The 27,954-nt window shown below is 37.4% G+C and overlaps 1 protein-coding gene across 1 annotated transcript; it reads left to right on the forward strand.

Moving 5' to 3' along the window:
• Positions 1-804: 804 nt before the first annotated feature.
• Positions 805-27,791, forward strand: STARD7 (StAR related lipid transfer domain containing 7). The gene is made up of 8 exons (XM_001382021.5): positions 805-7,835; positions 16,774-16,982; positions 17,318-17,367; positions 18,969-19,079; positions 19,164-19,246; positions 19,843-19,942; positions 24,641-24,725; positions 25,463-27,791. The coding sequence occupies exons 1-8, from the start codon at positions 7,408-7,410 to the stop codon at positions 25,645-25,647; spliced, it is 1,251 nt and encodes a 416-aa protein (XP_001382058.1). The 5' UTR covers positions 805-7,407; the 3' UTR covers positions 25,648-27,791.
• The last annotated feature ends 163 nt before the right edge of the window (positions 27,792-27,954 follow it).

Raw genomic sequence — 27,954 nt, forward strand, 5'->3', positions numbered from 1 at the left:
GGAGTCCTTTTTAAAGCTAATAAACCATACTTACCCACTTTATTCCTATAAGACCCTCAAGTTCTTCAGCTCTTTGGAAAATCATCTTTGGTGGTGTTTTCTGAGGGACACCATTCCCAGAGACCCAGAGCTTTGGCTCTGTGTGGTATTAAGTGCTTGACTCCATATAGTGGCTGAATTTTGAGCACTGTCTCTTGTTCTGTTTAAAGACTTGGTGTTTCTGACACCTTAGTGGTTCTGTGTTTTTCAAACTTGACACACATATAAAACCTATATCAAATGGATTACCATCTCAGTGAGGAGGAAGGGAGAGAAGGAAAGAATTTGTGTCTCAAAATTAAAAAAAAAACACAAATGTTACAAAATTTTTAACATGTAATTGGGGGAAATATCAAATAAAAAAACAGCATCAAATAATGTTGTCTATAAGAAATATATGTGAAATATAAAGATTTGCACAGAATTAAAATGAGGACAGCTAGATTGCACAGTGGATAGAGCACTGGGCCTAGAGTTAGAAACACTCATCTTCATGAGTTCATATTCAGTCTCAGACACTCACTGGCTATGTGATCCTGGGCAAGTCACTTAATCCTGTTTACCTCAATTTCCTCATCTGTGAAATGAGCTGGAGAAGGAAATGTCAAGCCACTCCATTATCTTTGCCAAGAAAATCCCAAATGGGGTCACAAAGAGTTGGACATGACTAAAATGACTGAACAACAACAAAGAGTTTGTTTTGTTTAGGATTAATTCCTCTCTTAATCTACCTTCTATCTTCCCCTTACCCCCTTTATGTTTTTCTTCTTTTTTTCCCTGCCTAGCAAAATACTTATCTGTACCCAATTCTGTGTGTGTTTTCTTTCCTCCTTTAACCAGTTGAGATGAAAGTGAAGTTCAAATGTCAGTTGCTTTCCAATCACTTTCTCCTTGTTTTATTGACTTCTATTTTTGTCTTCCAGTTTGTTCCCCCTCCTAATATATTCTAGTTCCCCTCTTTTTCCCTTCTTTTACAATAATCAAGATATAACAGAACCACTCTCAAGCCTTTTGACTAATTAGATATCTCTATGGCTAATGCTGATAACAGGGTATGCCATCTCCCCATATTAGAATGTAAGCAGTTTTTCCTTGTTTATTCCTTTATGCTTATTTATTTAGGTTTATGTTTTTATGGTTAGGTTTTTATGTTTCTCTTGACCCTTGTGTTTACATTTCAAAGTTTCTTTATAACTTGTCTTTTTATCTGGAAACCTTGAAAAATTTTATTTCATTAAAGACCTATTCTTTCCCTTGCAGTTTTGCTTTGTTAAGTCTTTGCCTTCTGGAAATTATATTCCAAGTTTCCTTTTTTTTAAAGTGGTAGCAGCTAAATTGTGTGTGGCTCCTGACTGGTTCCTCTGCATTTGAATTCTTTCTTTATGGCTTCTTGCAGTTTTTTACTCTTTGACCTGCAAGCTCTAGATTTTTACTATAATGTTTCTGGGAGTTTTCATGTTGAGGTTTCTTTCAGGAAGTGATCATGCATGCTTTCTATTTCCATTTTGTCTTTTGGTTCCGAGAAGTCTGGACAGTTTTCTTTGAAGATTTCTTGAAATATAATAGGTAGCAGGAAAAAAAGCAGAAAAAGTTTAAAACAATTTTTTTCTTTTACAAAATACAACACCTATTCCTATTAAAAACACCAGAAAGCATAGTAATAAATGGAATGTTTCTTAAAATGATAAGAAGTATATCTCTAAAACCAAAAGCAAACATCTGTAAGGTGGATAAACTAAGTCTTTCCAGTAAAGCTGACTCAGGAATGAAGAAAAGATATCCATTATAACCACTATTATTCAATGTTGTACTAGAAATGCTAGTTATAGCAATAAGACAAGAAAAAGAAATCAAAGAAATAAGAATTGATAATGAGGAAACAAAACTATTACTCTTTGCAGTTAATAGGATAGTATATATAGAGAATCTGAGAGAATCAACTAAAAAACTAGTTGAAACAATTAACAACTTTAGTAAAATTGCAGTACAAAAAGTAAACCCACATAAATCACCAGCATTTTTACATATTAACAATAAAATATAACAGGAAGATATAGAGAAATTCCATTTAGAATAACTGCAAGTAATACAAAATATTTGGGAGTCTGCCAAGGCAAATTCACAAACTATGAAATAATGAACATTATTTCAAATATAAATATAATGTCAGATAAATAAAGACAGATCTAAACAACTGGAGAACTAATTTATTGCTCATACATAGGCTGAGCTAATACAATAAAAATGACAATTATCCCTTAATTAATTTTCTTATTCAGCATCACTCCAATCAAACTACCAAAGAATTATTTTGTAGAACCAAAAATAAGGTAAAATTCATCTAGAAGAACAAAAGGTTAAGAACATTAAAGGAATCAATGAAAAAATGTGAAGGAAGGAAACAGCAATACTAACCAGACTTCAAATTATATTACAAGGCAGTAATCATCAAAAACAACCTGATGACTAAGAAATAGAATAATGGAGCAATAGAGCAGATTAGGAATATGATATACTGATATAAATGACCATAGCCCTCTAGTATTTGATAAACACAAAGATCCAAGTTTTGGGGGCAAGCACTCACCATCTGACAAAAACTGCTGGCAAAACTGAAAAGCAATCTGGCAAAAACTAAGCATAGACCCAACATCTCACACCATAGGTCAACACAAGCTCAAAATGAGTAAACAATTTAAACAGAAAGGGTGATGTCATAAGAAAATTAGGGGAACGTGGAAAATATTGCCTGTTAGATCTATGGATAAGGGAAAAAGTTTATGAGAAACAGGGGATAGGAAAGATCCCAGGAAATAATTTCACCCACCTCTACAAATTCCTAATGTGGGGTTAGATCTGAGCCAAAGACCTGTGAACTTACTGCCTTTGGTGTTTTTATAGATTCATGCTGGGCTCAGCCCCTTTTAGCCAGCTGGAAGGCTGTACTGGTTCAGTGAATAGAAGTGTAGCTTCCCTTTGGCCTGAAATTCCTTTCAGATTGCACTAGAGTTAGGAGCCCAGACCCCAAGATTGGCCAGGTTGAGCCACACCATGACTGCTTACTTCTGAACTTGCTTTTAGCTCTGTACACAGCCTATAGCCAACAAATGATCTTCAGCCTGTAATGCCAATTCTAGGTGGTTCTTCTCTTTAGTCTTCTCTGGATCTATGACCTGAGACTGGGAAGTGAGTAACAGAGCTTTATGTTTTTTACCTTTTTCTGAACTCTTGAAAAATCCTTTCCCCTGATACCCAAATCATTGACTCTACTAGAATTTTAGAGTATATCTTCCCAGGGTGAGAAAAATTTCAAGAAAAAGTCAATTCATCCCCCTAATTCTCCTTCTTGATGTCTATCTATTCAAAGATATTAGGATGTAATCTGTTGGTTTGTTTCAGAAATGTTTTTAGTAAACTGAATTTTTTCCTCAACCACAAAAAAAGTCAGGGGCCATATGTAAATATAATTGTAAGATTGGAGTCATTCCCCAAACATAAGATTAGGGAAAGAAACATTAGATGTTAGAAATTTTCCTAATGGGGGCTTGGACAGTTGTTACAACTAAAAAACCTTTTTAAAAATAAAATAAACTTCCTAAAGCTGGAAAAGGAGGAAACCAAATGGTTCTTAGAAGCCATTATATTTTTGTATTGCTTGTGTAAACTGGGCTGGGCATGCCCACTTCAAGAATATGGAATCTGGAGACATCCTTGAGGGGCCTTTTCCCTATGCCCAGTTTGCTTTACATGTAGCCTGAAATTCCTTCCTACTATATGGATGGGGTAGCCTCCTTTTATTGGTTGCCTTCATGTTAACTGAATGGCCAGACCAGTTCTGGTTATACTTAAAATAACCCAATTATCACAATAGGGTATTGGAGCCCAGTGTGGATAGTTCATTTAAGAGCTGATGACGGCTTGAGCTACCTAATTGTGGTTTTGGTGCGAAAGGAAAGGGACAAATATGAGGGATGTTGAGGAGGTAGAACTGATAAGACTTGGCAACTGTCTTGGATTTGGGGAATAAGGGTGGAAAATGCCTCTCCCAGAAACCTGAGGGGCTACCAAAAGAATGATGGTGTCTTCCACTGAAGCAGAGAAGTGTTTGGCACAATTGTTTGGTTTCAGTCTTGTTGACCTTGATAGAGAACTATAGAACCACTAAAGTAGTTACAAAGAACAAGTCTTTAATCAGGACAAGGGAGACAGAGTTCTGATGGCCATCTCGCAGAGTCCTGCACACATAAACCACTGTCACCACACCAGAAAATGCGCCATGATGGAAATCTTCATCATGGGAATTTCCAACTGAAGAACTTGGGATCTTAAGATACATTTGGGAGGATAACGGTGTCAATTTTTGTTTATGGAATCCCCTAGTTTGCCTTTGTTCCTTGGGAACTTGCCTTAAGCCAAATCTCAGACTGCCCTAGTCTTCAATTGAAAAATAAACCTTAAAGTACCTAATGATCTCAACTTAGGTAGAATTAGTAGACTTAATAAAATCTTAAGTGCCCTTTTTTGTCTTATTAGTTTCCCCAGTGTATGGGAGACCTCTTCTCAGGTAGCTCAGTCCCTGGCTGGAATCATCCTTTTGTAAAGCATCAGTTTCTCCCCCATAATCCAGCCCTGGACTCCTCATTCCCTTATGCCCATTGTAAAGCCTATCAATTATACTTTCCTGTCCTTTATTTCCCAAAAGGTATATAAGACCCCCAAGTTCTCCAGTTCAGTGGAAAATCTCCTTTGGAGTGTGTTTTCCCAGAGACATTATTCCCAGAGTCACTGAGCTTTGGCTCTGTGTGGTATTAAGCTCTTGACTCTGTGTGGTGGTGGAATCTTGAGCCTTGTCTCTCTTGTCCTGATAGACTTAGAAAGACTTGTTCTTTCTACCTTAGTGGTTCTGTGTTTTTTGAGGTTGACAAAGGAAAGGAAAGACAACTGATTGGCTTACATCAGTGGTTCTCAACCTTTCTAAGGCCGTGACCCCACAATACAGTTCCTCATGTTGCAGGGACCCCAAACCAAAAAATTATTTCGGTGGCTACTTCAAAACTGTAATTTTGCTACAGTTATGATTCGGAATGTAAATACTTGATATGCATTAGGTATTCTCATTGCTACAAATTGAGAGGTTGAGAACAGCTGGCTTACATGGAGACAAGGGAAAGAGTAACCACCTGGAAGAGGACTGAGATACAAAGGGTATCCTGAGACAAAAGGGTATTTAAGATTAGATTACATCTAACACTCCTATCTAGCTTGAAATAATTGAGATCAAGATTATCATACTTGAAAGTTTATTGTTCAGTCTAGTCCTCTCTAAGGTGATTCAAGGATGCCCCAAGATTTCATAAAACAAAGTTGTCAGTCTTCACCAACTCTTCATGACTATTTGGGATTTTCTTGCAAAGATACTGGAGTCTGTTCCCATTTCCTTCTCCAGCTCATTTTACAAATGAGGAAACAGGTAAACAGGGTTAAGTGGCTTGCCCAGGGTCACACAGTCAGGAAGTATCTGAGGTCAAATTTGAACTCAGATGAGTCTTCCTAACTCTCGGCCCAGAGCTCTATCCAACTGCGCCTCCTAGCGGCCTATCTGGCACGCAATAAATGCTAGTTGAATGAATGGAGTAGGGAGAAATTTAAGGGGTAAAGACGAGTTCAGATTTTTGCACATTGACTTAGAGATTTCTATGGGACATCTTGGTGGAGATGTGAAACAAGTTCAAAAGGGAGGTGAGGGCTGGATAAGTGGATTTGGGATTATCGGCATAGAGCCGAAATGAGTAGATCTAGACAGGATTCACACCTAGACAAACACGAAACGGACAGGGTCTTCAGATTCTTCCGGTCCTTGCCTTTGCTCCTTAAAGTGATTACGTCACCGCACCCCGCTCCGGGGCAATCACCCTAGTGCCATTGTAGAGAATGGGAGAAGGGAGAATTTGGCCAGGGATAGGGGATCTCTTCCCTAACCCACCATGGCTCGGGAATAGTATTCCTTCACGAGCTCTTGAAAACAAAACAGTCACTCTCGCAGGCACCTCCATAGACAGCTCCACGAGGAGGTGGGGCGGGGGAGGAGCGCGAATATGGCGGCTGTCGGGGTCCTGGGTCGTCACTAAGGCGCCCTTGAATGGTTGAGGCAGCGTGCGACTCCACCTACCTTGCTAGCGGAGTCAAGGCTAGACGAATTGGGTCCGAGCTTCGTGACAAGCACTCCTGGGCGCCAGTGAGTGGCGGGAGAGTGAAGGTTACGGCCAATCAGAAGAGAGGTAGCGGCAGTGGGGGCTGGGGGTGGGGAGGTAGGTTGCAGGGGCAGGAGCGTGTGTGGTGGCTGCTGAAGAGGGGTCGACATCTACGCAGCTGCTGGGCCGGAGCCCCAGGACAACCTGCCCGTGCCCGACCTCCACTTAGGCCCCCTCTGGCCCGCTGTGCACGGCGGCCCGCCACTGTTGGTCCTGGCTCCTCCGGCTGTTGCGGAGAAGGAGGCCGGCGGCCTGTGCGCACGGGGGCGGGGCCGAGTCGGGCCTGTGGCTCCAGGGACCGAGACGACGAGGCCGCGGGGGCCCAGCGAGGGGAGACCAGGCCGACGGGCCCTAACGGACTGGTTACTCAGGGCCCAATCTAACCCATTTCCAGCGTCCACTCGAGCGGCCCTCTTCCTCTCTGGGACACCCCCGCCACCACCTGCCTGACCAGTCCGGGCCTCCAGACCGAGGTCGCTTTGTCCCTCGGCTTGGGAGGCCTCCGGGGGTGGGAAGTCAAGCTTGTCCTTCGGGCCCGGGCTGCATGAAGCTTTCCCGTCACTCACCCGTGCGTGCCCTCTCTTTCTCGCTCATTCCCTCGGGGTCCATCTTATTTTCTTTCTCTCCCTGCTCCACACACCCACACGGTTTCTCATCAGCGTTTGCAGAGTCTTCCCTTCGGCTGCGATTATATTGATTCCCTTATTTTACTGGACGCTTCCTCCCACCCAAGAAACCAGTCAATCTTGCTGAGAAGTTCATCAGACACAGTATTTATATAGCAGAGAACTGGCCCACTATTTTGCCACCCTTAACCACTGACAGTCTGCCAGGTTACCTGTTTGTTCCAGGGATCTTCCTCTTTCTTTTTACTTAGTGATTTGGGTGCATATTTTTGTCCCAATTGTGTAGAGGAGGCCTAGGTTTTCTCCCCCAGAAGCCAGAATTCCATTTACTTTTTGTAAGTCAAATGCTGAAAGTGTGGGGGAACCCTAGACTTGTTGGTTTGAGAAGGAGGCTCCTGGTGATTCCCTGTTTTGTAAGTCACACGCTTTGACTAATCCTTTCCGTGGGAGGGAGTCGAGGGGGACCGACTGGTTGGACCGACTTAGCAGGAATGTTCCACTCACTGCAGAGGAGGTCGCCCTCCAGTGTTTATTTCTACTGTGTGAGCTCAGCACGGTTTGCCAGAGTTGCAGATGGGAATCTGGGCTGGGGGCGTCAGGTGAGCTCCCTCAAGGGCAGGGTACAACAGTTTCTAAGTTGGTTCCAGAAGGAAATTGAAAGAGGCCCCAGACAGAATAAGAGCCTGCTCTCGCTTTTAGCTAACCAATGTAGCTATGTCACCAGCTTGAGGGTCCGCCGTGCCCAGCAGATCGGCCAGCTCTACGGCAACATCTACTCGGAGAGAACGCGCTTGAGCCTCTTCAGTAGACTTTGGCGCAAATTTTATATTCATCACGGGAATGCCTGTAAACTGATGGCTGCTCTAACTGGAATCTTTGTGTGGGAAGAGGAGAGGATCAAAGAAGAAGAGTTACAGAGGTGAGGTTTCTAATTTGCAATTTTAGTTTTTGATGTTTATTGAATGGGTGTTCTATAAGAGAACTTTGGAGGGTTTTATTTAACTCTCATAAAGGGATGGATATATTTTAAAATTCTGTTGCCTTTTAGTTGATACTTTACCAATTTGCTAATCTCCGTGGCAATGACATTTGACAAAAAAGTTCTTTTTTTAAAATTACACATTTTAAAAGTTCATTCTTCCAAGTTAGGAAGGAATTCTTCCAAAGAGGCATACATTTTGTCCGGTGGGGAAGGTGGGTGATGGCTAGTGCAAAGACTAGTGAAACAAGATTTCCTTTTTTGTGCAGGAAACTTTAACATAATCTACACTTCAAAATAGGCTTAATTGAAGGAAAAGCAAAACTTTAAGACAAAAACCTGGAATTTCTTAGAAAGCAATATAATAGTTTTCTACTTATATGGAAAAAATTGAGAGTCAGAATGAATTTCCTTCTGAAAGAATCCTTGTTAGTGTTCTTTTCACTTCATGCTTCACTGTTCTGAGACCTGTTTATGATTCCAGGGATACAAAATAGTACACTGGCTTACTGAAAGCCTCCTTCATGTGTTTGCTAATTGTTGTAATTCTTCCGGGGTTGGGTGGGTAAATTTTTATTTCTGTATTTACAGATAATGCTTAAAATGCAAATACTTCTTCCAGAAGTAACTAGGGGTGTGTATACATACACACACACATGAAATGGCAATCATTCATTTCTCATCTTGCCAGAAATCTGACCAATTGGTGATCAGGATAAATATTTTATCAACCCCTCCCCTTTGGATAATGTGAAACCATGTTTTGGGTACCCTTTGGGCTCTAATCCTTTTTTACCAGCTTTGGGATTTGTTTCTGCTAACAAAGGCTTACCTGAAGTATTTTTTTAAATGCCTAAACTAAAATCTAGAATTGCTTTATTGAATTGTAAAAAACATATAAAAATACACACTTAAAACTTTGTCTTCATGCTACAGTCCTGTAGATTTAAGAACAAGACCCCCAAAATATTGTTAACTTGATAATAAATGTAATGAAAAATTTGTACAGTGCCATTCTAGGTCTTTATAATGATAACTTAGTTTTTTTTTTTCAGTTCCTCTCTCAGCTTTATTTTTTTATTATAAAGATTTTATTTTTATCAGATACATGTAATAACAAATTTCCACATAAGTTTTCTGAAGTTCTATGATCCAAATTGACTTCCTTCTCATCCCCTACCCAGAGCTGGCAAGCAATTCCATCTAGGTTTTACCAGTATTATCATGGAAAACATATTTCCATATTGTTAATTTTTGTAAGAGAATAATCATCTAAAACCAAAACCCTCAAATAAAAAAAAACAAATTAAAGTGAAAAAGTGTATGCATTGATCTGTATTCCCATTCTTAACAGTTCTTTTTTCTGGAAGTGGAGAGAATTCTTTGCCTTAAGTCCCTCAGAATTGTCTGAGATAATTGTATTGCCAAAAGTAGCTAAATTTATCACAGTTGTTAATTCCACAGTATTGCTGTTACTGTGTACAATGGTTAATTTATAGTTTTGATGTTTTGTTAAGTTTAACCTATGGCCAGAGTATTTCTTTGCTTTGTGTTGATTATTGTTCATACTTAATAAATAAATACTTCTTGATTGGTTCCATCTGCTTTGAAATAAGCACTTGCAGAGATTGTCATATAACCAGCTTAGAATTTTCTAATCTAGGGATTTTAATTTCCCAGAATGTTTTTGCCTTAACTTAAATAATGACCCATTGCACTTAGAACTGTATGTGTTTCTTACAGAATTAGAGGGCTTGCTGCTAATGAAAGACAAGATTATTTTTATGAGGTTCCTAAAATTACAATCCTTAGCTATTTTGTTATAACATTTCGAGGTAATCACGTTTCCGTTATTGACATTTTAGACAAGGATAATACAGCAGGCATTTTTAATTGAATACATTTTTTTTTTGGTTTAAGTACTTGGTTTTTAATTTCTATTCTAAGTACTTACTTCTAGAGAGTTTAAAGGACTATTCTAACACTATCTTATTAATTTTAACAGCATCGAGAGAATCTGAGAGAGAAAAGAACTTGTACATGGTCACTTTGTGAGTCATTGCTGGAACCAAAAATTTAGAGCTCAGGTCTCTTAAGTTTTACCCTGGAACTTTTGTACACTAAGATTCTTGGTCTATATTTTTAATTAATTATTTTTGAAGCCGTCTAGGCTTTCAAAATAGTTACCTATAAGTCTAGTGCCCTTACAGAAAAATAAAACATTTTTACTTGTAACTTTTAAAAGTGAAAAACAAAAACTCAGCAGTGAGAGAGGAAGGAAATTAAGAAATATATATATTCAGTATGCGGAATATTTATGGGAAGAACCTCTGTTTTGTTAGACTCTTGCTTTAATTCATACAAGAAGAAAATATATTTATAGATTGTTAATATAATAGAGAATATTGTCTTTTTTTATCCATTTCCAAACCTTACTCAGGAAATGGAATACTTGAATATTTCAGTCTGCTATTTATTTATTTACTTAAAAAAATTTTTTAAACCCTATATGTTGGTTCTAAGGTAGAAGAGAGTGGTAAGGGCTAAGCAATGGAGGTTAAGTGACTTGCCCAGGGTCACATAGCTGGGAAGTGTCTTGAGGCCTGTCTCTAGGCTTGGCTCTCAGTCCACTGAACTACCCAGCTGCCCCCTCAGTATGCTATTTATTAGCATGCTCTTACTTAAATAAAATCCTTTTGGCTTACTGGTGAAGAAGAAAGTGACTTTCTTCTGTCCTTGAGATTAAAGCTGCTTTTGTGTAAGAGGCTCCTGTGACTACTTCAACCAACAGTTCAGGTTATCTTTCTGATGGATTTTTTTCCGTAGTATTAATATTTAGGTAAAAATTGACCTGAGATTTTTTATTTTTTTGCTCCATTAGTAGAGCAGCTAAGTTAATTGGCCTCTAATTAATGGCTTGGAAACCTTTAGTTAAAGTCTCAGGTCACTGTCTAAGAATTACCAACTATGATGATGGCTTGGAAAGCTGAGGTGGAAATTATATGAAACCAAGCATATAAAAGTCATAAAATCTTAGAGTTGCAAAAGATCTTAGAGACCATCTTGTCCAAACTGCTTGAAAAAGAAGCCCTAATAAAAACCTTTAGAAATGGGCTTCTAGTCTTCATTTAGAGGATATATCAGAAGGAATCCACTATGAATGAATGAAAAAGCATATTTATTTAAGTGTCACCTAGAAGCAAAATGTTGGAACTAGAACCAAAAAAGACAGGCCCTACTTACTATCAAGGAGTCCGAATTCCAAAATTGTGGGAGGGAGGTAGGGATGACAAGACCAGATAGAGAAATTTATCTACAATTTAGTTGGAAAGACCTTGTCCTTATGGTGCAATGGAAATGGATGTCAATAAATCTTTAATACTATTTTTATTGATAATTGAATCCGTTTCTGATGTTGAACTATTTGACAGTGCTAAGGACTTTGGTGGTAAGAACTGAATTTTCCATGTCTTTAGTATCTGGTTGCTAAGGAGGCAGTAGCTCTAGCACCCACAGAAGCACTTGTCAAGGAATTTTTCATCAACAGTTTGTATGCCCCTGACCCATAAGGCACAGCCCATTTTATTCTTAGATCTGGTTGTTAGGAAGTTTTTACTTACATCAAGCCTAGATTTTTTTTTTCTCTGTAATCTCCATCCCTTCCTTTTAGTAGAACTGTTGTCCTCTGTGGTATATAGCTGAACAAATTCATATATTCCTGTTCGTTCAAATGTTGATGACAATAAGTCATCATATATCTTGGTCTTTTTTTTTTCCTGACTTAAATTTATCTCTTTGATTAATCCTTGTGTATCATGATTATGAGACTTTACCATGCTGGTCACTGTCCCCTGGCTTTCCTACATCAACAGTTCTCAAACTTTTTGGTCTTAACTCTTCTACTCTTAAAATTATTGAGGATCAGCTGTAGGCTAGCTCAGAGGGGCAGCTAGTACCACAATGGACAGAGTACCAGATCTGGAGTCAGGAGGACCTGGGTTCAAATTTAGCTTCTCTAACCCTAGGTAAGTCACTTAACCTCAATTGCCTATCCCTTACAACTCTTCTGTCTTAGAATTGATACTAAGGCAGAAGGTAAGAGTTTAAAAAAACTATAAGGACCCCTAAAGAGTATTTGTTTATTTATTAGTATTTATTGTATTAGATATTAAAACTAGCATAATTATTTAAGATTATTCATGTAAAATAACAAAAACTCATTTCATGTTAACATAACATGTTTTTATGAATAACTTTCCCCCAAACCAAACAAATGTATTTAGATTGTTTAACATTTTTGTAAATCTCTTTAATATCTGACTTAATAGAATAATATAGTATTTATGTTGTTCTCATTTAATTCTCACAACAATACTGGGAGGTAGATATTATTATCCCCATTTTACAGTTGAGGAAATTGAAACTGGTTAAGTAACTTGCCTAGAATCACACAACTTACTAAGTGAGGTTGGTTAAACTCTGGTCTTCATGACTCCAGCACCAACACTCTTTAAGTACCACATAGCTTCCTAATTGAAGACATCTGAATTCTCACATCTGCTTTTGCATTTAATCTGCTGTGTTATGTTGTTTATGAAAAAAATCAGCTTTAGATGTGTAGTTCATAAGGGGGGGCATTTTAATAAGCAAAGAATGTCTTAGTATTGTTATAAATGTAGTTTTAACATCATGGATCCTCTGTTTGTGTCTTAGAGAATACTTTCAGGACTAGATAATACGTTGACAACTGTTATTTCCCCCTCCTCCCAAAGCCCTGTGCCATTAAAAAATAATAGTTTTTGTTTTTATATCTTATTTCCAAATATATCCTTCACTTCTTTCCTACCTAGTGAGTAATCCTTTGTAACAAAAATAAAAAAGGAAAAAAAGTAGTTCAGTAAAATTAATAAACACATCAACTGAGTAAAATAGTTTCTCTGCAAAATTCCACTTCTAGTCCAATAAAGGGAAGGAGGGAGATGCACCCCAGATCATTTTTAAAAAGCACTGTTGTCTACCTGTTTTCAAATCTCATGTTATACTTATAAAATTGCTTTTTTGAACCTAAGTAATAGTTGTGCAATCTCTGTCACTAATAAAAATGTTAAATTGGCATAAGTATAATATGAAGCACAAATTTCTGAAGTACATTAGAGACTTTTCAGGTCAATTTTGAAACATTACTGCTACCTTTAGAGATTTGCTATTCAATCAGTTCTTAATCCTTTGAGCCATATGATCATCTAGTTGGTATCTCTTAAATTTTCCACAAGAATAGCATGAACAACTTGGTCATATACTTCACTAGCATCTAGGTTAATTGTTCCCATAATATTCCCCTGATTTGCTAGTTTAGTAACTTTGTTTTGGGTCAATTCAGGCTCAGGATTGAAATGAAATGAGACATTAGTAGACCATCCAATATTTAAAAAAGATATTTACTTAATAATAGCATGAAAACTTAAGATGATAGCACTACTTCAGTTCAGATGCAGCCTCTTTGTGTGGAAATACATCTAGTCAGAGGGGCCAGTGTTAACTTTTTTGGCAGTGGGATATCTGTCGAGTCTGAGGGGCCACAGCTTCTCATAGGCTAAGATGTTTTATTGAGGGGCGTCAGGCACCACAAGCTGGCTGGCAAAATTCCCAGAGTACAGCCCATATTAAAGTGTAATTCAAAAATGTTGAGCAAAATAAAAATACAGTGCAACATAAATGATGCTAATTTATGGCTAATTTAATATGCAACCCACAAGGATCTACAAATGTTTTGTTTGGCATCATTGCCCTTGGTGACAAGAAAGTCTCCTTAATGATTTGAGTCATAGTGCTCTAGACCATTTGTGTTTTAGGGACAGCTTCCCTACTTTTTTAGGGAAAATTTAAGCCAACCTTCATGGCAGAGACCCTGCTCGATGTTTCTATTCTCTGCCTTCTATTGTGAGCTCCTTAATAGCAACACACCTGTCTTACCTCTTGTCAGGTCTGACTCTAGGGTTTAGCACAGTGCCTGGCTCTTGGTAGGAACAATATATAATTGTTAACTGACTGACACTTATAAAGGAAATGAAGTTATTAATCTGGCATTACCTGTTCTTGATGAAATCATGCTGGTTCTTTATAATAATAATGTGTGGCATTTTAAGGTTTTCAAAATGTATATACCATAACTTCATTTGACTCTTAAAGCAACCTTATGGGCTAGGGATTCTATAGATATTAACCCCATTCATTTTCCAAATGAGGAAATAGATCCAGAAATGCTAAATGAGTTGCCCATGGTCCCATAGCTGGTAAACCTAAGGGGCAGGATTCACTCTCCAAGTCAAGCATTTTTTCTCTTATACCTCGTGTTTCTTTTCGCATTCTTCTTCTTTTTCAAACCCTTACCATCTATCTTGGAATCAATATTGTATATTGTTTCCACGGCAGAAGAGTTGTAAGGGCTAGGCAATGGGGGTCAAGTGACTTGCCCAGGGTCACACAGCTGGGAAGTGTCTTAAGGCCAAATTTGAACCCAGGACCTCCCATCTCTGGGCCTGGCTCTCAATCCACTGAGCCACCCAGCTGTCCCCTTCACATTCTTTTTAATGATATTCCTTAGTCATTTCTTGAATAATCTGCTTTGGTGTTTTGAAATAAATTAAAGTCAAGCTCACTTGTCACAGTTATCTCTTGAATCTCTGACTCCTTGTACAATCTTGACACAGAGATGAATGTACAAGATTTAATAAATACCTGTTGGTTAATTCCCTATGTTCCAACTGAAATGACTAACAGCATCTGAATCTCTAGTTTCCTCATTTGGAAAATGGGATTAATATGTTTAATAAGGATGAGACATTGGGAAAACTTAGGTGATAAGGTGGGTTTTGGTTGTTGGGAGTTTACATATACATATATTAAGTTTATATCCAAAAGTAAAAATGTACTTTAAACTTCTCCCAGAAAACATTTGATTCAGTTGACTTATTTAAGCTTATAGATTTTGTATCATGGTTGAAACTACATCCCAGAGACTATTTTTGCTTTCAGTTAATTTCAGAAAATAAGCCATCTGATCATATCTGTTAGCAAATTTCTAAGGAACCAGTGTTTGGTTTCAAACTACATTTAACTATTGACATCATTCTTCTCCTTAGACATGATGGATATGAATTATAATTCTTGTTCTGTTAGTGGTGTTCAGATTCAGTGCCACTGTAAACTCTCAAGCTGTGCTTGATTTCATCTTGGACTAGATAAAGAGAAACACTGTATTGTGTATATAAACTGTTCATCATTGCTGTATCTAGGGAACTTGCTGTACTGCGGCTGCCTAACCCAAGGCCCTGGCCAGAAATTGAATGGACAAACTAGAATAAAAGAAAAGAATCTCCTTTTTATTTTTTTTGGGAGACAGTAGAACTGAATTTTCCATCGACAAAAAGTAGATGACTTTTTAGTTCTTTTGAAAAAATTGTAGCATGATCACACAAGTTTTAGTAAGGAAGGAAGGATAGCTTTTTATTACTGTTCTACTCATACTAATTGGAAATCTATGTTGTCAGCAGTCCACTTAAGAATACTTAGTAATGGGGAAGCTGGGTGACTTAGTGAATAGAAAGCTAGGCTTGGAGACAGTAGGTCTTGGATTCATATGTAGCCTCAGATACTTCCTAACTGTAACCCTGAACAAGTCACTTTACCCCAATTGCCTAGCCTTTACTGCTCTTCTACCTTGGAATAGAACCTTAGTGTTGATTTTAAGACAGAAGGTAAAACTTAAAAAAATAATAACAACAATAATACTTAGCACAAATGCCCAGGTAAGGATTTGATGCTTATAATCTGAAATCTTGCTTATTCCTTCTAACTCTGGAAATAATCACTTTTGTGAAATGAGCTTCAGAGTTAATATTGCATTTCTGAACTTTATTGTGTTATAGATAACTCCTTAGAATTTCCAGTTTCTTTTGTCTTAGTAATTTTATTGAGCATCTTCTGTCTGTGTCCTAAGCACTGGACTGGCTACTGTCAGAATAGCCAGGCAGCAAAATGGATAGAATGCTAGGACTTGGAGTTGGGAAGACCTAAGTTCAAATGCTGCCTTAGATACTTATTAGATTTGTGACCCTGGCCAAATCACTTAACTTCAGTAAGATGGGAATGTTAATAATTGCTTTCTCTTAGGGTTCATGTGAGAATCTAATGAGAAAATATATGCAAGGCACTTTGCAAATTTTAAAGCACAATAATTGTTTGATATTAGTGTTAAATGGACACTATATGAATGCTGTGTTTATGAATACAGTTTTGCTAATTGTATTATCTTTTTGATGAGTATTTTGGAGTGTTTTAATTTCCTTCAATTTCAGTAATCAGATATATGCTTTGACTTTTCATTTAGTGCAGGGATTCAAATTCCAACTAATTTCTGAGAGCATTTACATATTTTCTTTTAATCAGTTCAGTAGCTCCAAAAATAGTTTTCAGTTCTAAGTTGTATTTGCTAGGTTTTGGTGTTTTTTTTTTAAACAAAGTACTTTTGGTTTAATTCATGTGCCAGAAAAGGGAGGAAAAAAATAAATTCAGTTTTATTAACTTGGTGTAAATTGTTGTGATTCATAGTTTGTTTAATTATTTGCTTCATTTAGCATCCTTTTTTTGTATCTCACTGCCCAATTTTTTTTTTTGTTAATTTTTAATGACATTTTTTGGGGGTCTATATAACTACCAAACCCCAGATTAAAATCTTACTCTTTTCTGGCATTTGAAAGTATGTTTCTCAGAATGAGGAGGACATTTTCCTCTTGTATTTTTTTTTTAATTAAAATTTCTTTTGGTTAGTGACAGTGATCAAAAGATTCTACAGTTTCTCATCATTCTGTTTTCTCAGATCTATTGATGAGATGAAAAGAATAGAGGAAATATCTAGTGTATTCAGAAGCAGTGGCGTTGAGTGCCACCCTCCCGAACTGAAACCCCAAAAAGAAGAAACAAGTGATAAAGTCACCAAAGACCAGCCATGGGAAATGGTAATGGACAAGAAACACTTCAAACTTTGGAGGCGCCTGATCAGTGGTACTCATCTGTACCAATACAGAGGTGAATCCTCATTTCTGGCTTAAGACATTTGACATGCCATTGTTGGCTAGAAGGACAGAACTCTGGCATTGTCATTTGGTTCCCTTTCCTTTGTTCCTTCCATACTACTTTATTCTGACTGACTTCCATTTTGGTCTGCTTGTCCCTTTTTTTTCATATTCTAGGCTTGACTATTGTCAGTCTTAAGATTTGTAAAATTTGTTTCTTTCTCCTCTGCTCCAGTGTGATTTCTTTATCGTCTTTATGTGAATTTTCAGTGATAAATTTGTATCTTAATCACAGTTGAATTAGAAGTTCAGCAATAATTGTAGTGACCCACCTATTTTTCCTTTTAGTTTTTGGAACATATACTGATGTGACACCCAGACAGTTCTTCAATGTTCAGGTGAGTCAACTTTTCCCCCTCAAAGTTTAGACCTAATGAGTCTAATTAGTACCAATGAGAGAGAAAAAAATCTTTATCCAGGAAAATTTTCCTGTCCAAATAAATCATTAGCATTGGGTGTCAAGTTGGCCATTTGTGCTACAACATACTATGTGCGAATATAGACCATTCATAACTTCTTTGTGCTTCGGTTTCCTCATCTGTCAAATGGGTATAGTATGCTTTTCTTTTTCTCAAATCAGATGACTCTGAATATCAACTGAGAAAATGGACATGTAGGTTTTTGGTTTTAGTATGAAATATTGCAGAAGTATTCTACATTATGATAATCATTATAATTGTAATATAATATTTTTTAAGCTCCAGCAAATGGCTTTCTAAATAGATAAAATACAACATGTTTAATATAGCCAAAGAAGTTTGTTAGTTCCTTAGTGAGTTCATTTTAATGGGATCTGAACCAAAGCAAGATTTTTATTTTTCCATCTTTTTGCTGTCTGGCAAGTTGAATGGGTTGAGACTTGACTTTTCTTTGTGGGGCAAGTAGTCAGCTTAAGTCATTCTTTAACCTTTGCTTTCCTCTTAATTGACTTTTAGTTCTTAGTTTTTAGTTTATTTTTATAACTTTATTTTCCCAAAATATTGCTAGATTACCTGGGTGTTAGGTATAACATCAAAATTAAATGCTATTTAGCCAGATCCTGCTTAATGGAAAATGTAGTTCAGAGCTTATCTGAAGTGGTTTCCCTTTTCCCCTCTAAGTTCTCCACTTTATCTCATGAGAGGTAGCTATGAAAGGCAGCAGAGTATTTTGGAGTTAGTCAAGATCTGCCTTTTAAGTTCTAGTGTTTGGATTAGGTTGAACAGATCTGACAGTTTTCCATAAAAATATTCTCTCCCATATATATGACAAAAATGAATCTCTATGCTTCCATTTTCCTGTAGAGTACATTGTAATTTCTCCGTGACATTCTCTTAACATTTTTTAAAAAAAATTAGCTGTCTTTTAACTAATAAAAATAGAAGCTAAAGCCAGTGTTCCACTTTCTAATGGCTGAAGTTTGGGAGATTTTTTGGTAGAACTTTTTATAACTTTGAGGTTTCCTAGTCTCCATGTTTTTTTAAACCCATACCTTCCATCTTAGAATTAGTATTAAGTATCTATTAAAAGGCAGAAGTGCAATAAAGACTAGGCAGTGGGTGTTAAATGACTTGCCCAAAGTCCCTCAAGTGTGAAGTGATGGGCCAGATTTGAACCCAATATAAGAATTAAATTAATCTAATTACCCAGTTATTAAATATATAAAGTTTATTAATAGAAAGGGGTAGATAAGACTAAAGTTAAATCTCGCTGCCTTACTCTAAGATCTCAAATCACGTGTCCTTTCCTTCATTAAGTTCTTCTCCCTCCTTACCTGCCTGCTCTCTCCCTGCATTCATTCAAAAGCCCAGAAAAGACCTGTTCCCTCCCTTTTATTGATGTACAGCCTGTAAAGTATGCAACTGTGTTATGTGAGGAATGTTGACAGACAGGTCAGGCTACTCAGGAGGTGGAGGGAATGAACTTCCTTGACACACCAGGATCTCTGGTCTCTCTACAGCTGGATACAGAGTATAGGAAGAAGTGGGATGCTCTAGTCATCAAACTGGAAGTGATTGAGAGGGATGTGCTAAGTGGTTCTGAAGTTCTTCACTGGGTAACTCATTTTCCTGTGAGTACTTTTCTTTTGTTGATGTTTTTACTTTCATCAGATATATCTGTGATACAGACACCTAATTCTCTCTCATTTCTTTAGTATCCAATGTACTCAAGGGATTATGTATATGTTCGGAGGTACAGTGTGGATCAGGAAAACAATGTAATGGTGTTGGTATCACGGTGCGTATAGTTGGGAGTGGGTCAAATAATGATTTTGGGCAAAACCTTCACTTCTGTTAATAGATCCATTTAAATATCCTTACAGTACTCAATACTCTTTCCAATGCATTCTGAGATACAAATATCAAAGATAATTTAAAAGGAAAGAAGTTTCCAGTGATAAGTTCCAAAAAGACAAATTTGGTACCAAAAGAGAAATTGAGGTTCATGGGAGTGGCAAAAAGGAAATTTTGAGGTAGGAAGACTTCCTCCTTTCACATATCTTGACTCTGTGATCCTGGGCAAGTTACTTATTGTTTTGGTGCCTTAGGAAAATCATTAAGACAGAATCCACTGAGGAAGTGCAGATCTGTATTGGTAAAGGAAATTTCCTCACTAGGAGTACCCTAAACCAATTAAATCATAGGATCACAAAATGAGTACAAAAAATTTTTTTTTCTTTAACAATTTTGTCTTTTTTCTTTTTTTTGTTCTCCTTGAATCATTAACCTCAGGAAGTTTAATATTGTTTTAAGGTAGACATGCCAAGGCAAGTGATATATGGGGTTATTCTTTTATCTTTAGAGTCGTCATTTATCTTGTCTTCTCCCTTATAGTGCCGTGGAACATCCTAATGTACCAGAATCTCCTGAATTTGTTCGTGTCCGGTCATATGAGTCCCAAATGGTTATCCGTCCCCACAAATCATTTGATGAGGTGAGCTTTCTTTCAGCCAAGAAATTCTGGATAGTTTTGACCTCAGGGTGGGGATGAGTTACTATTATATAGCAAGATGGCATTGGTGAAAGCGGTCCCAGAATAAGGTGGTGATTAGTAACTAAATTTTTCTGAGTCCAGGTTATGGGTTAATTGTTAGGCACTGTCATACTAATGGCTAAATAGATGGTTCATTGGCTACTTCCTTTCTTTAGTTACTATAGAGTACTTTCCAAAAGCTGTTCTTTGTAAGTATAAAATAATCATTTCTACTTGTTTTTGGACAGCTTTGTTAACTTAGCTGAGTATATAGAATGTTATTTCTCTTCTCTGTGATTCTAATTTCTTCCTTTTACTACTTTTTAAAGATGTATGAATAACTTCTGGGAGTATTATTTCTGTGGTTTTATCTTCAAGAGGAGTCTGTCTGAGTAGTTATTCATGTTAAATTTCCATCATTCTATCCCTTTAATGGAAACTATAAAAATGAACATTTTATTCTTTATTTGGAATATGCTTCTTAACAACTCTTAACTTGGAATAAAGTCTTGAGAAAGTTTTAAAATTCATTGTAAGAATCCAAAACTGTGCATGCCTCCCCCCAAATAAAAAATAATCTAAAGCTTGACTCTTTCCTGCAAAGAATAGGAAATGGGAGTACTGTAATGTGCTGCTTGCAAAATTGATTAGTTACATACCTTAAAGTAAACCAGATATCCAAGTATCTTATATAAATAAAACACTGTATGGATATAAAAGATATGTCTTAGTCCTTGCCTACAAGGATATTACATTCTAGTAGGAGTGATAGGAATAGTAGATATACAAGAATTATTGAAAAATATAGTGCCTTGGACATAGTAGACTCAGGAATGTTTATTTTTTATTTGAGGGGCAATATATTTGCATGTGCTCTGTTGAAATGGGGGGAAAACTTCATGGAAGAAGAAGAAGCCAGGCCTAGAAAAATGGAGGGAGGCAGTGTTTTGAGTAAATAGAGAAGAAAAAGACAAAATTCTAGGTAGAGGCAACATTATGAGCAATGTCATAGGGGGAGTGAGAATGAGTTAATAGAATGGGATATTGAAGAAGTCAACCTGGTTGGAACAGAGGATAGTAATGAGAAATAAAATGTATTAAGTAGAGTGGAGCCAAGTTATGGCTACTTAAAAATAAGCAGAGAATTTGGATATGATGAATAGGAAGCCATTGTAAGCTCTTGAGCAAGGGAATGACATAATAAAAATGGCCTAAGTTGGTAAGAGGATGAATTGATCAAGGCCTGGACTGTGGTAGTAGGAACTAGGTAGTACTTTCTGGAAGGAATATACCAGAGACATTTCACAAAAATAAATGGGTATGGGACAGGTAGTTGGATTAGTGGATAGAAAGCCAGTCCTGGAATTGGCAGATCTGGGGTTCAAATTTGGATTCAGACACTTAGCTTTGTGACCCACAAGTCACAATCCCAATATTGCCTAGCCCTTGTCACTTTTTTTTTGCCTTGAAACTGATATTTAGTATCAATACTGTGTATTGGTTCCAAGGCAGAAGAGCGGTATGGGCTAGGCAATGGGGTTCAAGTGACTTGCCCAGGGTCACACAGCTGGGAAGTGTCTGAGGCCAGATTTGATCCTAGGACCTCCCATCTGTAGGCCTGGCTCTCAACCATTGAGCTACCTACCTGCCCCCCCCCCCCCCCCCCCCCCCGCCTCCCCCTTAGTATCAGTTCTAAGCCAGAAGATAACCATTTGAGAAAAAGAATAGAATAAATGGGTGGAGGAACAGATAAGTAGTACAGTGGATATGAGTGTCAAACCTAGATTAACATCTGTCTTCAGACACTTCCTATATGTATGATCTTGGACAAGTCATTTAACCCCAATTGCCTGGACCTTGCCATACTTCTGTTTTAGAATTGGTTTTAAGATAGAAGGCATGGGTTTAATTAAAAAAAAAAGAAAGAAAGAATAAATGGGTAGATTGTAGTGACATAGCAGGGTTAGAAGAAAAGAAAAAGATGACTAAAGTTCCTATTCTACAGAATTATATAATAGTGATGTTACTAACTCCTTGGATGTTGGAAGAGGGAAACTAGTTTTTAGGGAAAAAAAGTTTGGTTGTGAACTTGTTGAACTTGAGGTAATGGATTATTCCAAGTAGGTTTAACTTTGAAGAGAATAGGCAATATAACTGAATTATAGGTAGTCATTCAGAAAATCCATTTTTTGGGGAGAGAGTGATCTGTATAAAAAGGATAGTTTGAAAGAAAAGGAAAGCTTGAGAGCAGAGCACTTATTTGAGGAAACAGATTTTGAGAGTGAGCAGATGGCTAAGACATGATCTTGGAGAATGTCCACAGATGGTAGAAAGAAGAAAAAGGGCCAGCACAATATATAAAAAGAGAATCAGGAAAGTATAATTATATGGAAATTAGTAGGAGAGGAAAATTCAAGAATGAATAGAGAGTAATCATTATCAAATGACCTAGAAGTTGAGGTGAAAGAACTGAGAAATATCCATTGAATTTAGTGAAAAAGAAGTGACTGGAAACTTTCTCAGTAGAATGGTGAGTACAGAGAGCAGATTGCAGGGAATTAAGATGTTAATGATTGGTAAAGAAGTAAAAGCAATGAGCATAGACACCTTTGAGAATGTCAGTTGGAAAAGAAATTGAGAGCGGATGGTACCTAGTGAAGAATAATAGAGGTAGAATTATCTTGTGTTTTTATTTTTAAGATGAGGAGGCCTGAGCATGTGTGAAAATACCTCTGGAAGAAGAAGGGATGTATGCTAGAGATGAAGGATGATTTAAACAAAAAAATTTTCCCTTAAACCCTTTCTTTTTTATTTCTAAGGCAAAACAGCAGCAAGGGCTATGCAATCACAATTAAGTGACTTGCCCAGGATCACACAGCTAGGAAGTGTCTAGGGCCATATTTGGACCTAAGCCCTCCCAACTGCAGACTGGGCTACCTAGCTGCCACTCTACCTAATTGTTGTTTTTTAAATAAACTCTTTACCTTCTATTTTAGAATCGATACTAATTATCAGTTCCAAGGTAGACAAGTGGCAAAGGCTAGGCAATTGGGATTAAATGAGTTGCCCAGGCAGATAACTAGGAAGTTCTTGATGTCCTCTCTATTTAAACAATTTTTAATTAATATCACCATAACTTTCAAATAATAATAAGGAAACTCTCCCTACCAATCAATGTAGGTTGGTACTTTTCTCCAGAACTTAGAATAGCCTAGAGCAGTGATGGGGAACCTTTTGGAACTTTTTAGGGACCCTGTGCCATGCCCCACCCACCCCAGACTCAATGCCCAAATCTGCTCCCTGATTATGTGCAGTGCCCACTCACCCCTGCTTTGGGGGGTGGGGCTAGGCTCCCAGCCCTGAGGGCCTTCTTGTGCTCACAGAGGGCTCTGTGTGTCATCTTTGGTACATGTGCCATAGGTTTACCATCACAGGCCTAGAGCAGTGAGAACTTAAATGACTTGCTCATAATCACATCCCTGTCAAGAGATGGTACTTTAATTCTTCCTTTGTCTTCCTGACTTTGAAGCCAGTTCTCTATCTTGTCACAAAAATAAGTAGTGATAAAAATATGTATATAACCCAGTGGGAAAAAATAGTAATAATGGTCTTATTATATTTCATTAAACATGGGATCATAATCCTCCCTTTCTAAAAATAAGTTTTTATTCCTATCTTCTATTTTTACATCACTCATATTTCCCACTGTATAGTAAAGCATAAAGAAAGAGGGAAAGTTTTTTTTTTTAAACCCTTACCTTCTGTTTTGGAATCAATACTGTGTATTGGCTCCAAGGCAGAAGAGTAGTAAGGGCTAGGCAATGGGGGTCAAGTGACTTGCCCAGGGTCACACAGCTGGGAAGTATCTGAGGCCAGATTTGAACCTATGACCTCCCATCTCTAGGCCTAGCTCTTAATCCACTGAGCTATCCAGCTGCCCCCAGGGAAAGTTTTTAAAAACTAGAAGTATATTAAAAAAACCTTGATGTTATATTCAAGGCCCCCCATTTCTTCAAAGGATCAAAATGAAGTGTCATTACATAAATAACCATCCTTTTCTAAAACTTAAAAACAAAAACAATTCAGTCATTGTTTTCTTGGTTCTGTTTACTTCATTCAATAAAAACTTGCCCATATTTCTCTTAATTCTTCATATTTGTTGTTTCTGAAAATATAGTAGTATTCTGTTACATTCAAGTACCACTGTACTTTAGCCATCCCCTAATTGATAGGTACCTATTTTGTTTCTAGTTCTTTGCTTCCATAAAAAATGCTACAATTCATATTTTAGTATCCATATAACCTTTCTCCAATTTCTTTGATATATATATATCTAGCATTATGCAAGCTGTTTTTAAAAAGAAACTTTTTCTTAAAACACAGGATGTCTAGACACTTCCATAATCACTGTTCTAAATAATAAGCCTCATTTTTTCCCTTTAAGCATTGGTACCACCTTGCCTAACAAAGTGTTTTACTTACAGTTGCCTAGTACAGATTCTTTTATTATGGCAAGACTTAAGCTTTCATATAAATTGCCAACATTAACTATTGGAGATAAGTATCTATGACTGAAATACTTTCTAGAAACAGAACCTGGTCACTCTTTGGAATGATGAGTGACACAAAATCCTTCATCTTACCTGTTATCCTTTTCAGAATGGCTTTGACTATTTGCTGACATACAGTGATAACCCCCAAACTGTTTTTCCTCGTTACTGCGTCAGCTGGATGGTCTCTAGTGGTGAGTATTTCAGGGCTTGTTATAGTTGGAAATGTAACCTGGTTTGGGCATGTTGTAGGTTGTATACCTGAACATCAAGAATATTCTTGTTTTTCCTTGGAACATCAAAGACTGTTGAGAATTAAATCTTTAATGACTTAGAAATGAACTTAAAACTATAATGATGAGAATCTTGAAAGACAATAATATTCCCATTAAATAATGAAAAAGATTTTGATATTTAAAAAATTGAAGTCAGCTTTTTGTTCAGAGAAGTGTTTTAAGAAGTCTTGTTTCTGATTTCTTCTATATCAGATTGTTCTCATGTAACTTTTTTTCTACTGTCAACAAGTAGCTTTTCTAATCTCACTTGGGTAGGGGAGAGAGTTGGAAAGGTAGAGAGGAAACTTTATTAGTTGGTACATTTCCAAATTTAGAGATATGATGGGCTGAGCATCCCTGTCTTAAGCTTTCAAGATGAGGAATAACTGTGTCCTTGTTTCTGGGTCTTCCCAGGGAAGACAGTTGATTGATGAGTATGGGAAACCTGTTTCCATTTCATCTTCCTTGCCTACCTGACTGCTTAGCACCTCTTCTAGCATATCAGTGGGGTAGAACCATGAGATACCTTCATCTCTACAGTGTTTCACAAGTTAACTATCAGGATGTGATCTCAGGAGAGGAATGAATTCTTGCTCTTAATGAGTTCCTCCAAATGTTGATATGTCACTGAGAGACATCTCCTCTTTCTCCAATAGGCATGCCAGATTTTCTGGAGAAGCTGCATATGGCCACCCTTAAAGCCAAGAACATGGAGATCAAAGTGAAGGACTATATCTCAACCAAACCTTTAGATGTTGGCAGTGATGCCAAAACAGCCACCCAGACCCCAGATCGAAAGAGTGAGGGCAGCTGTGGCCCTGCTCGCATCGAATATGCTTAAAGGGAATTAGGTTGGGGGGGAGGGTTGAGGGAGAAGTTCTTTTATACCTGCTTTGGACCTTTAACTCCTTGTTACAAAACAGGGAAAAGCCAGGTATATTCGAAGAGGTCTGCTTTACTCACAAAGACAAGATAGTTTGATAACCGGAGTCTAATTCATCTGGCCCTGAATCTTTCAGTGCTTTTGATATCCTTTTTTCAGAGCATTTGAGAAGATGACATCTCTTCTGGGAAGCTGTTGTGTTCCTGGCCCAAGAATTTTAAATTCATTATTTCTATACTTCTGTAAGGATGAGAACACTTCCATTTTTCCCTTGGAGCATTTTCCTCATGCTTGGATTTTACTTTGTGCCATTCATTCTGCAATGACTTCACTTGCTGAAGACTCCACAAACAAGACTGTTTGGATTTTTCATCAGTTTTGGGGGGAAATGGGGTATTGAAATCTCTTGGCAGTAGGTCTTTGTATGTGATGACATAAACGAAACAGTCCTATGTGGCCCAAGTGCCTTTCTTGATCTTTGTTTGTTTAGGAACAACATGAAAGCTGTGCCAAGAAATGCCCTTATTCTACCCAGAAAGTGTTATTCTTTTCTCTGAGATTCCACTTTAAGTCCACTCAATATGTTTGCTGTCCTTTTTGGTTTGAACTAAATCTTTTTACTCATCATATCCTCCCCTACATAGGTCTATAATTAAAGGAAGACCTTTTATAATAATACATTAACAGTATTCTGGCAGGATCAGGCAAGATGATAGTACGGCAAGTTATTTAAAATATGAATTAAGTTTAATTTTTATTTTCTATGTTAATTTTTGATGGAGAAAGTGGAATAGGGAATCACACAGTTGTTAATAGCTTTGAGGATTCCTCTTTAGCCTATCTACAAAAAATTCCTTTTTAACCTCACTGCAAAGAAAGTGCCAAACTTGTCGAACAAACTTGTTTGACTTGCCAGTCTCATTTTTGGAAATTCATAAGGTTTGTATAGCCACTCTTCTTGTAGTGAAGCTCAGACATAAAATCAACACGGAGACATTCTCCAGGGGCTTGTCCTCAATTCCCAGTTGGAAAGAGAACACATGGAGAAGGGGAAATAATTCTCTTCCCATAGAGGTCTCAGAACCATAAACCAAGGTAAGATAATTGCCATCATAAGAAATGCTGGCTGAGTTGCTTATATACCAGTTCATCTGAACATTTTGCCTAGCATTGAAGCCAGGGGAGGAATAAAACTAAAGAGAAGTTCATTCCCCTACTTTTCTAAATCACTGAAGTTTGACAAAACCCTCTCCCATTACTTCTCTTTTTACTTGTTGCATTGAAATACTACTAGCTCTTATATAATTGACTTGAATTTTGCTGAAATGTTTTGCTCTGGCCAGATATAATAACCAGTATGGCCAGGGAAAAATCCAACTTGAAGGCTAACAGAATCTGCAGAGTGGGATGAATGATCTTAACTGTATTTAATAGGTTTTGATTGTGACTAGAGTGCCTTGCTCTGGACAGGCACATTGGCTATATTGGCTGTGGAAGGATCCTGCTGAATGTAAGTGTGCAATCTCCAGACTTAGTTATGTTCTCATTTATAGAGCAATAATAATAAGGGTGGTCTCAGTTATTGGAATGTGGTGGGGGATTTTGAAGTCTTCCTGTCACTAAGATTTAGGTGGGAAGCTTCTCTTTGCTACCCCCACCACCCACATCCTATTTCTATGATAGAAGAGATCTAAACCTAAGTGTAAATTCAGTCATCCTATGTTATCCTTACCATCTATTGGGACTTGTGCCAAGGTAGTGATCCCACCATACTTTTCTTGGCATCTGTTCAGATGATATGACAGAGGTACACTGAGGAGCCCAAGCTTCTTTTCATTGATCCTTCTTTCATGATTTCAGGATGTGATGAAATTAGGGAACAGTCATTGGGTTTCATTAGTTTTCATTACCTACAGGAGCTACTGTGTTTATAAAGAGAGCATCTCTAAAGGTGCATAGGGTACTTAGGAAGCTCTGTATGATTCCATGTTCTGGCTTGTGGCACTGGGTTATGTCAGTTTAGTAGTTACTTTTGGGTTTATAATAATTTCACTAATAACTGGCATTTTTACCAAAAGTGTGAATAAACATACAGATTGGTATGAAAGTGTTTGTCTTTGGAAGAGTGGTGGGGGGGGGGAACTGTTTTCAGTGTTGGAACTTTTTCCTTCATGGTCATAACTGAAAAGAGGATTGTTTTTGCTTGATGCAAAGGCACAGCCCTTTATTTTCTAACTTTGGGTGTGGGAACAAAAAATAGCTTGT

The sequence above is a fragment of the Monodelphis domestica genome, chromosome 1 (assembly GCF_027887165.1).
Source record: "Monodelphis domestica isolate mMonDom1 chromosome 1, mMonDom1.pri, whole genome shotgun sequence".
Lineage (NCBI taxonomy): Eukaryota > Metazoa > Chordata > Mammalia > Didelphimorphia > Didelphidae > Monodelphis > Monodelphis domestica.

Excerpts from the sequence above, each read along its gene's own strand:
- STARD7 (XM_001382021.5), top strand. The coding sequence starts at position 7,408 with ATGTTCCACTCACTGCAGAGGAGGTCGCCCTCCAGTGTTTATTTCTAC. Across the intron at positions 7,836-16,773 it reads AAAGAAGAAGAGTTACAGAG|ATCTATTGATGAGATGAAAA; the intron begins GTGAGGTTTCTA and ends CTGTTTTCTCAG. Across the intron at positions 19,943-24,640 it reads CCCACAAATCATTTGATGAG|AATGGCTTTGACTATTTGCT; the intron begins GTGAGCTTTCTT and ends TATCCTTTTCAG.